General features: G+C 46.8%; 1 protein-coding gene across 1 annotated transcript; it reads left to right on the forward strand.

The window, feature by feature from the left end:
• Nucleotides 1-8,157: 8,157 nt before the first annotated feature.
• Nucleotides 8,158-9,291, forward strand: LOC146817406 (lamina-associated polypeptide 2, isoforms alpha/zeta-like). Its single transcript, XM_085609635.1, has one exon. The coding sequence runs from the start codon at nt 8,158-8,160 to the stop codon at nt 9,289-9,291; it is 1,134 nt and encodes a 377-aa protein (XP_085465761.1).
• Nucleotides 9,292-12,857: the final 3,566 nt, after the last annotated feature.

Consider the following 12,857-nt stretch of genomic DNA (forward strand, 5'->3'; position numbering starts at 1 on the left):
AATAGACACCACCTCCTCGGTAACCAACTCACTCTTCTCACAGCTGACCTGCCCAAACTGGAATAATTTTTGTGCCTCCGGGGCCCAAGACTTTGAGTAACGGTTTGTGATCTGTCCTCATAATTACCATGCTCCCCCATATAAAGGTTCTGAAATAACTGGTTGCCCAAGCAGCAGCTAACGCCTCTCATTCTATGATGGAGTAATTTCTCTCTGTGCTCATCAATGACAGATAAGTGAAAGCTACTGCCCTCTCCACTCTCCCATGCATTTTTGATAATATCACCCCAATCTCAACAGCAGTGGCATCCACCGTGACAATTGTTTTCATACCCGTCTGAAATGGTATCAGGATTCCTGCATTGGTGATGTTATCTTTAATGAGTGAAAAGGCTAACTGTTGTTCTTCACCCTAAGCAAATTTCACCCTCAAAGCCTCTGTCTAATGGGCAAAATCTTGCACAATCTTGGAATAATATTCCACGAAACCCACAAAAAATTAAAGCTTATCCCTGTCATTAGGCACCTCCGCATTCACAATTGCACTCACCAAGTTAACATTTGATTTAACCCCCTCACTCGTAAAACAGTAACCCAAGTACTCCACCGCTGGCAACAGAAACACACACTTTTCTTTGTGTAACATCAAACCAGCCTTAGCAATATGAGATAACAGCTCACCTAAAGTTTTGTTATGTTCATCAGCATTGTCTCCAAAAATGTGTATAACATCTCTTAAAGAAGATGGCATTATTGACCCCCAACACCACCTTAGATATTAACCACTGAATCACACTTGCTGCTGATGACAAACCAAAGTCAGCCTACTAAACTGGAAAGTGTCTTCAGTAGTGATAAAGGAGGTGAGATGCTTGGAGTTCGGATGGAGCTTCACTTGATTATAGGCACTTCGCAAGTCTAGTTTTGAAAAATACGTCCCCGCAAACATCGCAAGGATCAGTTCATTTATGTTGGGCAAAGGGAAACAATCCATGTCAATGTTTTCGTTAAGGCTGTGTAAATCAACACAGAAACTTAGTTACCCATCCAATTTCCTAATGATGACAGCAGGGGATAACCATTCTGTAGCCTCCACCATTTCTATAACTCTATCCTCAATTAATTGTTGTAGAATTTCCCTCACGAGTGCCATCACTGCCAATGGGGCTTTTCTCTCCACATGCTTAACAGGTACAGCACCTTTCTTAAGTTTAATCTCAGGCATGTACTCCCTGGTTTGTCTCAGGCTAGTCTCAATCACTTTCTCATATTGGCACAAAATGTCTACTAAGCATTGTCCCTGACCACCATAACCTGGTTGTCGGACCTCGGATTCACCACAATGTATAGTCATAATGGTGCGACCATCCCAAAATAGGCGGGCCCTCAGGTACTATGTACACCTTTCCTCTGGTGTCCTGACCTTCAAATTTAAAGAGTGCAGAAATATCATCCATCACTCCGATGTCTGTTTCTTGGTACCCTTTTAAAATAATATGTGTGGATTCCAACTTCCAAATGGGCCAGCTAGCATCATACAACTGGTTCGGTATTATGGTGTATAGTGACGCTGAATCCATCATTAAAGACACTATTTTTACCTTCACTTCAAAGTTTGCCTTTAGACGGATCTTCCTTTTACCTCATCACTCCCCTCAAAAACCTCACCACCCACTATCAGCATTCTATGTTGAGGTTCATCGTCATCCCCAACAGCAATTTTTTGGTTAAATGCTTTGCACATGAGTGCAAAATGTCCTTTTTCCCTGCACTTGCGAAAATCTTTTTGAACATCAAAACAAGTCTTTGAGTCCGCTATGTGATAACTATTACTACCTTCTCCATGGAATTTGATGTTCTAGCAGGTCTCAAACCAGTAATTTTGTTGGTGTTTAGACTTGTTATTGAAAGTTTTCTTTTTACAGCATTGACTAAGTCCGATTTGTTGTTGACCGCAGCTACATCAGAGACTTTGTTTTCCGCTTCACCTTTTTGCATTTCTATAGTGATAACATTTTTTAAGGTAGGATTACTGGCACCCACAAATGTTCCTGCTTCTGTTTTCTACTACACAGCACAATTAATTGGTCTCTTATCAATTCTTCCATCCTTTGACTAAATTGGCCTTTGGCAGCCAATTCTCTCTGTTGCATTACCACATTAACTTGCTTGGCAAATCTGGTTTGTAAATGCAGTTTAGCTACCTTAAATACATCCTCTATCTCGTTTCCCCCCTCATCGCGTATAGGTGGAAGGCATTTAAATAAGTTCTGGCCTTCTTTGCCCAAACCCAAGCTGTAAAGCTTTTTTTCTGACTGCAGGAAACCTTGTTTCATCCAGCTCCTGTAGATAGTTCATAAAACTATCAATCCACTAACACCTGGTAACATAATCAAGGATGGGGGTATTACAATGGATGAGGATATATTCATTTTTGAGACTTAGCACATAAATATTGGTGTGAAATACGTGGTAATGCATGGGTACAGCAGCGATGCCCAGTAGGTGGCAGTGTAATTCCTTATATAAGCAAAACTGAAGATGAACAAACAATAATGAGCTGAACAGGTAGGTGGCGCTAAGCGGTTTGTGTTGGCAGTTGGAGCGCTATACAGGTTAATGCTGAAGGGAACCTCTTTCCTCACATCGGCATGAACAGGTGAGGGAAACGGCCCAACACTCATTGTTTGCTCGCTTACTGCTTATTTAGGTCTGGAAATAGCAAAGCAATACAGTACGTCAGCAGAGCAGCTGTAGTCAGGCCTCACACAGTTGGATTATCTGATGCAGAGAGGCCTAAAGGCAACGCCAATCGCCTCGCACTGAGCTGCGTTTACCTGGAGGAAGTATTGGAGAGTTCATAGGCTGCTTACATGTCATGCAGATTTCAAGGCCAGTTTACACGTCAAACAAACATCAAACTCACGAGGATGAAGCCGGGGTTTCTTTGATGGCAGGCTCGTGCCTGGCAAATTGTCGCCAAAAAGTTAATAGTGAAACTCAACGTCTTCACAGGACATTTTTAAGCATAAGGTTTATTCCATCAGGGTAAAACCCCACACAGCCAGACCAGGCACCTTATTCAAACAATGCAATACATCTATGCCATCAATGGAACGCACATATGTCCCAGGAACATTGTAGAGAGCATTACTCAACAGCTGACTGGCTAAGCCCATTTAAGCACCCTAAAATAGTGTCGGAGCGCTGAACAAAGACTAAGGCACCCATCCCCCCATAGACTAATGAGATGCAAAGTACATTAATTTTAAAACCCTTCCTGAATATTCTCTGATTGTAAATGCATCAAAGCTTTAATGGGAGGAGATTCAACTCCTTTATCGCAAGTAACAAGAAGTAGCGACTACCCAACCTGGAGTGACTGAACCTAAGTGTCTGAGCAAACAACGGCAAAGAAGATCTGAGATTTCTGGATGGTTGATAATGAACAACCTGGTCAAGAAGATCTTTTGGTTCCGATTTTCAGAAATCCTGATATACCAGGAAAAAAGGCTTTTAAAAGGGGAAATACCTTTGCCTTTTTCCATAGTAGGGGCATCACTGCTGCTTCCAAGGAGTTATTAAAGAGCTTATTGAGGAGAGGACTGGCATAAGTTGCTGACCTTTCCAAGATCATAGGCAGGCACAGATCACCTGGAGAGCCTGACTTGGTAGTTTGAAGAGCTTGCGCATTTTGTTTCCTAAAATAGAGATTAACTTTTGCAAGGAGCAAGTTGGCTGAGAGATGTAAAATGATTTTGCCATCAACCTCCCTGCGTTCAAGCATGCGGACGGTGATATGAAGCCTGCTTGAATTTGTTTTTTTAATCTACTCTTTTCACAGAGCTCAGCTGAATCCAGAATAACCAGATTACAGGCCACAGATAAGAAAGATGTAGCAATTCTAAATATTTCACGTGGGGCATTCTTTTCTAACTCGATCTTTTGTGCATAGTAAGAAGAGTAAGCTACTATGATTGTTTTGTCATAATTCTTGAACACCAACATGTAAGCAAGTTTATTTTCAGGCAGATGCTACATCTCCATTTGCCTTCTAGCTGCTTATACCCTTTTATGTCTTTAAGAAGTTCCAGAGTCTCTTCGTCTGATTTTGAAAGGTTTACTGGGAACAAATTCGTCTGCCGCAGACCCCAGCCACGAGGTGACCATTTCTATATCAGTGTCCATAACACCGAGAGACTTGGCCCTGCCTATGATAGTATTTCACAAACGTTAGTGGGATCCACTTTACTCCAGGCTCAGGCCATCCTTTTCTTTCATCTGCGGCCCCCAACAGGTAGTAGCCTCCCAGATACCCAACAAAACTGTATGACAGTGGTCTGTTCAAGTCAGTTCTAGAGGTGTGTCTGCAACGAGCGCAGTATTACAAAAAGTCAGGTGGAGGTTGTGATCAGCCTGATGCGTTCGCACCATCACATATAGGTGTAGATTGAAAGATGTTACATTTTCCAGCAAGGCTAGACCCAGTTTGTCATTTCTATTATCGATGTGCAAGTTAAAACCCCCTACAATAGTAAAGTTTTAATATTGCAGATGGAATGGGGAAATACCCTCATCAAAGGAGTTTATCAATTCTGCTGCATAGCTCAGGGGGTGGTAGATAAGTGCTTCTAAGAAGTACACGCTAGGAGAAAGGGAGATACAGAAGCCCAAATTCTCTGCTCCTTTGTTTATCCAACTGAAATGTGGAGCACTGCAAGGTACTGCACAGAATAATGGCAATCCTACCCACAACCTTATCCTCTCTGTATTGCCGAAGGAAGAAATAACCTGGCGGGTTGTACGTCCTTTTTAGCCAAGTTTTAGTTAAAAACAGAACTTTCACCTGAAAGTCCGATAGTAAATCAAAAATGTGTGAAGCATGTTTAGGAAGAGAGAGTTCATTCACTAAACAAGCCCTAAGCGTGTATGGCCCACATGCGGTGCTGACGATTGATGACTTATCCTACTGTGTGAATGACCGCCTTCCTGACACTCAGGCAAGCCACGTGTAGTCCGCCACCTGGAATGGCAGGGTTGTTTGAGATGTGCAGTAAGAGAAGTGACCTCGCATCCTTTTACCAGATATTTTGCACAATTGTAATCTACCGTTTTAAATTTCAAGTGCTCGTCCGGAGAATACCGCAGTCTGCTACTCAGGTCTAGCTCAAAAAGGGCACCATGGCTGACGCTGGGCGCAGGGTGGATGTGGACAGGCCAAATGGGCATGCTCCTGGCATGCCTTCAGTGCACCTGCTGCTCACACCCACACCATGGCCTGCCTTAAGTAATGCATGTGGATATGGTATGTTTTTCCACTAGAGAGCGCAATCAGAAATGAAAGGAGCACATATATAACCCCACGGGTAGAAATGGCAGACTAAAGGAACATTATATCGTCGCAAAAAGAGACATGGACCAAAAAATTACCTCACGTTTAAAAGCTCAATTCAGAAATAAAGTGCCGAAGTGCAACAGATAATTGAGCCTTGTGCTTTGAAAGTCATAACCCCCAAGAAAATTAATAAAAAGCTTTAAAAAACTGAACTTGTACACCATGGGTATCTTATTCTTTGCAGCGTGTCCACGTTGCGCTCTGCCGTACATAGTGCATGGGGATAGGGCGTACTTGGCCACTAGAGCATTTAGCCAGAAAAAATGGCACCTATAGATGGCCCCAAGGCAATACGTTCTCTTAGCAAAACAAAAAAACACACAGACCAAAGAGCGATCTCAAGTTGAAATGCTCCGTTCAGAAATAAAGTGCAAAAAATAATCGAGCCTTGTGCCCTGAAAGTCATAACGCCCAACAAAATTAAAGAAAAGCATTATTCTATGAATGGTGTTCCCTCACCCTTCCCATCCTAGTACATGAGGATATACTCATGCAATTAACTGCAGTAAACACCTGACTATATCGAAGTTGAACTGTTCTTTACAAATGTTTGTGAATTTGCACTTGAAAAACAAACCATTTGAGCACTGAAGGCCAACTTAGGTATAAAAACGACTTTAGGGATATACCCTAATAATGACAATGAGAGTTTGATGATGCTACAATGATAGTGCCACTTAGTGCATGGACAAGTGGCAACTATTGGACTTGTCTTTACATCTGGGGTTAATTTCATGTCTCACAAACGGTATTGACCATTGTATAACAAATAGTCCTTCCAACAGTCTTGGTACAAATGCTGTGGTGGAAGATTCCACCATGCTCAATATACCCTTTGGAGGATTTTTCCTGTACATCTCTGATTCACTTCTTTAAACTGCAAAAAAGGTTAATAGTCCTATCTGTCTGTACTGATTAAACCATATAACATAAGTAAATCAGTAAAAGGTGTTCCGTTGTCCCAGAGGAGAACATATCTGACTTCACTCCACAATTTCATGTATAAAGAACTCATTGCATACCACATTTCCTGACTTACATTTTCAAACAAGCTTAAAAATCATTATTAGACTTTCTTTAAAATATTGAATGAAAAGAATCTTTAATCTATGTTAAGCACATAACGTACAAGTCCTATTCACAAACATTTGGTCCTGACAATGACACTAAATTATGTAAAAGTAAAGCGCTGTCCCAACTCCCAAATTTTATGTCAAAGAATCAAGGTGTAGGGACCACAAAGTCAACTTTTGTCTAGAAACAATGTGTTAGATTAGTGACTTTTCTGCAGTCATATGTCTCCCTACACACACAGCAGTGGTCATTTAAGATCTGGTGGAGCCGCAGCCCTGCTGTAAATCAGAAGGCGTCCTACCTCACCAAACCTGTGGTTACTGTAGGACAATGGCTCATTTTTAGGTCGAGCCTAGGCAGCGCTGTCTCTCCGAGACCTGCTGTAATGAGTCTATAGGCTTCCAGCCAGCTGATTGCCTTGTGATTGGTCGCTTTTTCGTCAGTCAAAAAAGCTTCTTTGCTATCGGGTAATCCGTGGGCTGTGGCCCGCCCTTTTTTTTCCTTCATCCCGGGAGCACCGGCCAATTACCACTAACCTTACGCTTTGCTTTGTTTCTGTTTGTTTTCGGCACTCTTTTCATTTTGGGTTGCGGTTCCTGTTTGTGGAAGCTTGTCTTTTTTATTGCCCATATCTGCAATCCCCTCCCACAGCACTGCTTGTGCCGCCCCCACCGCCCCGCCCAGGCTCTCTATGTCAAAATGGATTTTATCTAAATGCACTTGCACTAAGAGGCGGCATGGCGGCTGATTCCAGCACGCACAGCCGCAGAGCAAGGAGTATGGCATTTGTAATACAAGAGTCGAGTGCCTGTGGATAGCTGTTTCCCTTGGGACACTTCAAGCTGTGCAGGTTGACCGATGTTTCTATCATGCATTACCTCCTCGTCCGTCTTCCTTGCCACAGTATATACGAATGAGCCTTCGGCTCCCGACAGAAACTCCAAATGAAATTAGCATACTAGTCTCCCTCTCCCTCCAATATGGCCCCTAGTGACGACCGCCATTCCCATAAAGGGATACAGAAAGCCTCAAACTACCAGTTTTTTTGTTTCTGCACTACTCCGAGTGCTATGTTCCTGCTTGTCAGGTGAGTGTGGGGCGGCGGTCCTGCTATAGCGGACTCTTGTGCCCTGTGTTCGTTTGGATGGGGGGACGTTAGTTATTGTATTTACCTGTACATTCTTCTGTTGTTCATTAATTTGGGTTCTCCTGTGCAACGTACCTCTCCGGTTCCTGCTCTAGCGGAACCGGCGTGGCGGCGGTCGGGTTCGATTTGGGTCCCGCCTCCTTCCTGGATCTGCGCCTTGGTGTCCGGCTTCAGCGGACTCTTGGCGGCGCGTTTTCAGTTATTGCCGACCGCACGTCCTGCGCAGCGGACTTCATGCAGTCGGCGCTTTGTTGTGGTCTTTGTTCTTCGCGCTTCGGGCGCTGGGGGTTCGAGGCTGCGGTATTTCTGTTTGGTCATGTTTCCTTTGACGATTCCTCGGCTGTTACCCGTCGGCAGTCTTTGGTGGCGATTCCTCGGCAGTAAGGGGCGCGGGCTTATGGCTCCTTTATTGTGTGCTGGGGGCGTGTCCTGTGTTTTTTCGTGATTACCATGCACCTGGTGGCCATTTAAAAATGCTGATTTCTTGTTGGTTTAGGTGCTGGGTGGTTCTTCCATTGCTGCTTTTGCGTTGACTGTTGTAATGGAGGTTTCTGATGATGCTGTGGCTCCTGGACTTGGGGATGTCGCTTTTGGGTCTCAGGATGCCTTGCCTTCCTTGTCTGTGATTCAAAAGATGATTGATTCGGCTGTGGCTGCTGCTTTGCGAGGCAAGATGGCTGCGCCTCCTTCCAAGAAGGTCAGGTCTGATCCTGCCTCCCAGGTTGATTCAGATGCTGAGGATGATGTGGAGGTTCGAGGTCGCTTTGTGCAGGGTGCTGACCTTAAGGACGTGCTGGGGCACATTCGCACCAACTTGCTGTTTCCTGATTCGGTTGTTCCGATGGAGGAAGATTTTTTTGCGCAATATCAACGTCCGGATCCTGATAATCTTCCTCTGCATTTTTCTGTTGTGAAGGTGTTGGAGACTGAATGGAAGGATGTTGACAAGGGGGCTTTCTCTCGATACTTGGCTAAGCGTTACCCTTTGCAGGATTTTTCTACCAAATATCCTTTGTCTGTGAAGGTTGATTCCTTGATGGTGGCGATGTCGTCTCTGGGGTCTGTGATTTCTGAGGATTCCTCTCCAGCGGATCCTGTGGATAGGAAGATGGATGGGGCGGTGAAGCGCACTTTTTCGGCTGCCAATTTTTCCATCCGTGCTGCTACTTATTCTTCTTATGCCATTCAGTCCCTGCTGAAGGATTTTCAGTCGTTGGCTGAACTATTGGACCAGGGCGAGGATGTCTCCTCTACGTTGGCCATGATGGAGCAGCAGGTTAGTCTCCTTTCGGATGTCTCTTTTGATGCCTTGGGTGCGGCTGTTTCTGCGGCTGGTTCTTCGGTAGCGGCTAGGCGCCAGTTGTGGCTGCGCTCCTGGAAGGCTGATGCTGCCCAGAAGTCTTTGCTGATGAAGATTCCTTCTACTGGGGTTAAGCTTTTTGGGTCTCCTTTGGAGGATATGGTGAAGAAGACGGCAGAAGATCGGAAGCTGCTGGCTCCGGATCGGGCTGGTCGTTTCCGGTCTTTTGGTGCTACCCGTGCCTTTGGTCCTTCTCGTAGGGGCCGTGTTCACCAGCCCTTTCAGGGTAGGGGGCGTAGCCGGGGTGCCCCTTCCACTGATAAGTCCCGGTTCTCCAACGTTCACTCCTCCGCTTCTGCTCCCTCCAAATCATGACTCTGTTTCTCCGGAGAGGGGTCCAGTTGGAGGTCGGCTGAGATTCTTCCTGACGTCCTGGAGGTTGACTGGTCCTTCGGGTGGTTTCCGAGGGTTTTCGCCTTGGGTTCAGACAGGATCCGCCAGACTATTTCCGGTCCACTCCTTGCCCCAGGTTGGCCCTCAAGAAAACGGCACTTTTGGCCGGTATAGGCTCTCTTCTGGCGAAAGGTGCTGTGATTCCAGTTCCTGTGAGTCAGCGGGGGTTAGGGGTGTACTCCATCCTGTTCCTTGAGTCCAAGTGCACGGGGGATCTCTGGCCTGTCCTGGACCTGAAGTGGCTGACTGGATTCGTTCCCCCTCAGACTTTCAAGACGGTGTCTCTGAAGGTGATCCTCCCTCTGATTTCTCGGGGTGACTTTCTGGCGTCTGTCGATCTGCAAGACGCCTATCTCCATGTGCCTGTGCACCCCGACAGTCAGCTTTTTCTGCGGTTCTGTGTCCTGGGTCGGCACTACCAGTTTCAGGTATTGCCTTTTGGTCTCTGCTCTGCAACCAGGGTGTTTACGAAGGTTCTGGCACCTGTCATTGGTCATTTGCATGGCGAGGGCATTCAGGTGTTTCCCTACCTGGACGATTTATTGATTTCTGCTTCTTCTTTTTCGAAGGCGGAGATCCATGTCTGAAGGGTTTGCCGGGTCCTGGAACAGCACGGCTTCCTAGTGAATGTGGGGAAGTCCTCCCTGGTTCCTTCGCAGGATCTGACTTTCATTGGTGCTCGTTTCCGGACTCTGTTGGGGTCGGTGTTCCTACCCCCTGCCAGGATGGACACCCTACTGTCTGCTATTCGGTCCCTGCTGTCAGGTCCTTCCCAGCCTGCGGGACTTTAGTTGAGGGTTCAGGGTCTCATGTCCGCTTCCTTGTCCGTGGTACCTTGGGCTCACCTGCACATGTACCCCATGGTGTCCCACATTTTGTTGCATTGGGACCCCTGTTCTCAGGATCTCTGTCTCTTGATTCCTGTGTCGGTGGAGGTTTGGGAGGCCCTGTGGTGGTGGGTGGACGTGGTTCATCTCTCCCGGGGTTGTCCTTTTCTGGTGGTTCCTTCTCGGGTCCTCACTACCGATGCCAGCCTCTTGGGCTGGGGTGCTACTCTGGGGGACTCTTCGACTCAGGGTGTTTGGGCTCCGAATGTGATGTCTTGTTCATCAAATTACAGGGAGCTGAAGACTGTCCAATTGGGTCTATTGGCATTCTCAGACCTTCTCTTGGGTCATCATGTTCAGGTCAGGACGGACAATCAGGTGGTCATGGCGTATCTCAATCATCAGGGGGGCTGCCGGGTTCCTTCCCTCAGTTCCCTCAGTTACCAGATTTGTTAGTGGGCGGAGTTGCACCTGGAGTCTCTGTCGGCTGTTTACCTTCCTGAGCGGGAGAACGTGGTTGCGGACTGCCTGAGCCGGGTCTTTCCATCCATGGGGTCCTTGTCCCTGACACGCCTGATGTTCCGGGCTTTGCAGAGGAGGTTTGGGTCTCCGATTGTGGACCTGATTGCTTCCCGGTCCAATGCGAAAATCCGTTGCTTTTGCACGATTATGCCGTGTCCGGAGGCGTGGAGGATAGATGCTCTGTCCTTCCATTGGCCGACGGGCCTGTTGTATGATTTTTCCCTCCTGTTCCCCTGATCCCCGCTGTGTTGCAGAAGATCAAGAGGGAGGGGGCCCTTGTTCTTCTGATTGTTCCAGGTTGGCGTCGCCGCCCGTGGTTTCCTCTATTGTTTGAGTTGGCGGCGGGCACGGGATGGTTGTTGCCCTTTGATCCTTTTCCTCTGGTGGGGCCTCCGCTTCCTCTTCCGGTGTTCTGGTCGTTGGGTCTGCGGGCCTGGCTCTTGAGAGGGACTCCCTGATTCGGGGTGGGTGTTCTGTGGTGGTTGCTGATGTTATTCAGCGGCCAGACGTCCATCTACTTTGCGTTCCTATGCGAAACACTGGCACAACTTTGCTGCTCGGTGCGTTCGGCACGGTTTGTCTGTGTCTGACTTGGATCCTGAACGCATTCTTGATTTTTTTGCATGAGGGTTTTGATTTGGGTTTAGCCATCTCTTCTCTTCGTGCACAGTGGGCTGCCATTCGGGCCTTTCATACGCTTCCTTTGGTCTCTGTGTCGCCCTTGGTGTCCAGACTTTTGAAGTCTCTGGCTTTTCAGCGTCCCTGTCCTGTTCTGTCTTCCCCTCCTTGGGATCTTCCGCTGGTTCTGCGTGCACTGCAGTCATTTCCTTTTGAAACTTTGGAGTCGGTTGACCTGAAATTCTTGACTCTTAAGGTCGTCTTTCTTGTGGCTATTGCTTCTGCCAGGCGGATTGGGGAGTTGGGGGCTTTCCTGCGGTCTGCTCCTTTTTTGTGTGTTCTGGATGATCGTGTTGTGCTACGCCCTCACCCCACTTTTGTTCCTAAGGTGAATTCCTTTTTTCATTGTTCTGCTGAGGTAGTTCTTCCGGTTCTTTGTCCTGGTCCTTCCTCTGGGGAGGAGTCGCTACTGCATCTTCTGGATATTCGGCGCGCCTTGTTGATTTACCTGGATCGGACTTCTTCTTTTTGCAAGGTGGACAATTTGTTTGTGAATTTTGGTTTGTCCCGTAGGGGTTTGCGTCCTTCCCTGTCCACTCTCAGTCGTTGGATTAAGGACGTTATTCTGTTGGCTTATGGTTCGTCTTCCTTGGTTCCCTCTCTTCCTGTTCAGGGGCATTCCACTTGTTCGGTTGCTGTCTCCTGGGCCGCTTTCAAGGGGGTGTCCATGGAGGATATTTGCCGTGCTGGCACTTGGTCTTCCCCTCATACCTTCATGTTGCACTACCGTCTTCAGGTTGGGGTTGGTGCTTCGGTTGCCTTTGCCTCTTCTGTGCTGGGTTCTGGGGTTCCATAGGTTGGAGGTTCTATGTGTCTCTTTCCTGTTGTTGAATAAAGTTTTGCTCTGTTGCTGACTTTCCTGGTGGACTGGGTTCTTCCATGAAGCTGATATGCTTTGGTATCGGCTCATTCGTATATACTGTGGCGAGGAAGACGGATGAGGAGGTAATGCCCCGGTTACTTACTGGTAATCTTCATTACTCCGAGTCCTTGTCTTCCTCGCCACAGTATAGTTTCCCTTTCCCTCCCGGCCCTCTTATTGGCTTCATGTCTGCGGCTTGGTTTCTCAGGTCGTTTGAGGCTTTCTGTATCCCTTTATGGGATTGGCTGTCGTCACTGGGGGCCATATTGGAGGGAGAGGGAGACTAGTATGCTAATTCCATTGGGAGTTTCTGTCGGGAGCCGAAGGCTCATTCGTATATACTGTGGCGAGGAAGACAAGGACTCGGAGTAATGAAGATTACCGGTAAGTAACCGGGGCATTATCATGTTTCATCGTGTTGCTAGCAGTAGGACAATAGGGTCACATTTTTTAGTGCAAATTATTATTAAACTAGAAAACCGCATTTCAAAGCCCCAAGAAGCGCTTATGCGCGCCGCTGGGAACAGCACGCTGCGCTGCTTGTAATGCCAAAAAGTCTAAACAAAATTTCCTAACAAAGAGGAAATGAAAGAAGACAT

This window comes from Triturus cristatus, chromosome 6 (genome assembly GCF_964204655.1).
Source record: "Triturus cristatus chromosome 6, aTriCri1.1, whole genome shotgun sequence".
Classification (NCBI taxonomy): Eukaryota; Metazoa; Chordata; class Amphibia; order Caudata; family Salamandridae; genus Triturus; species Triturus cristatus.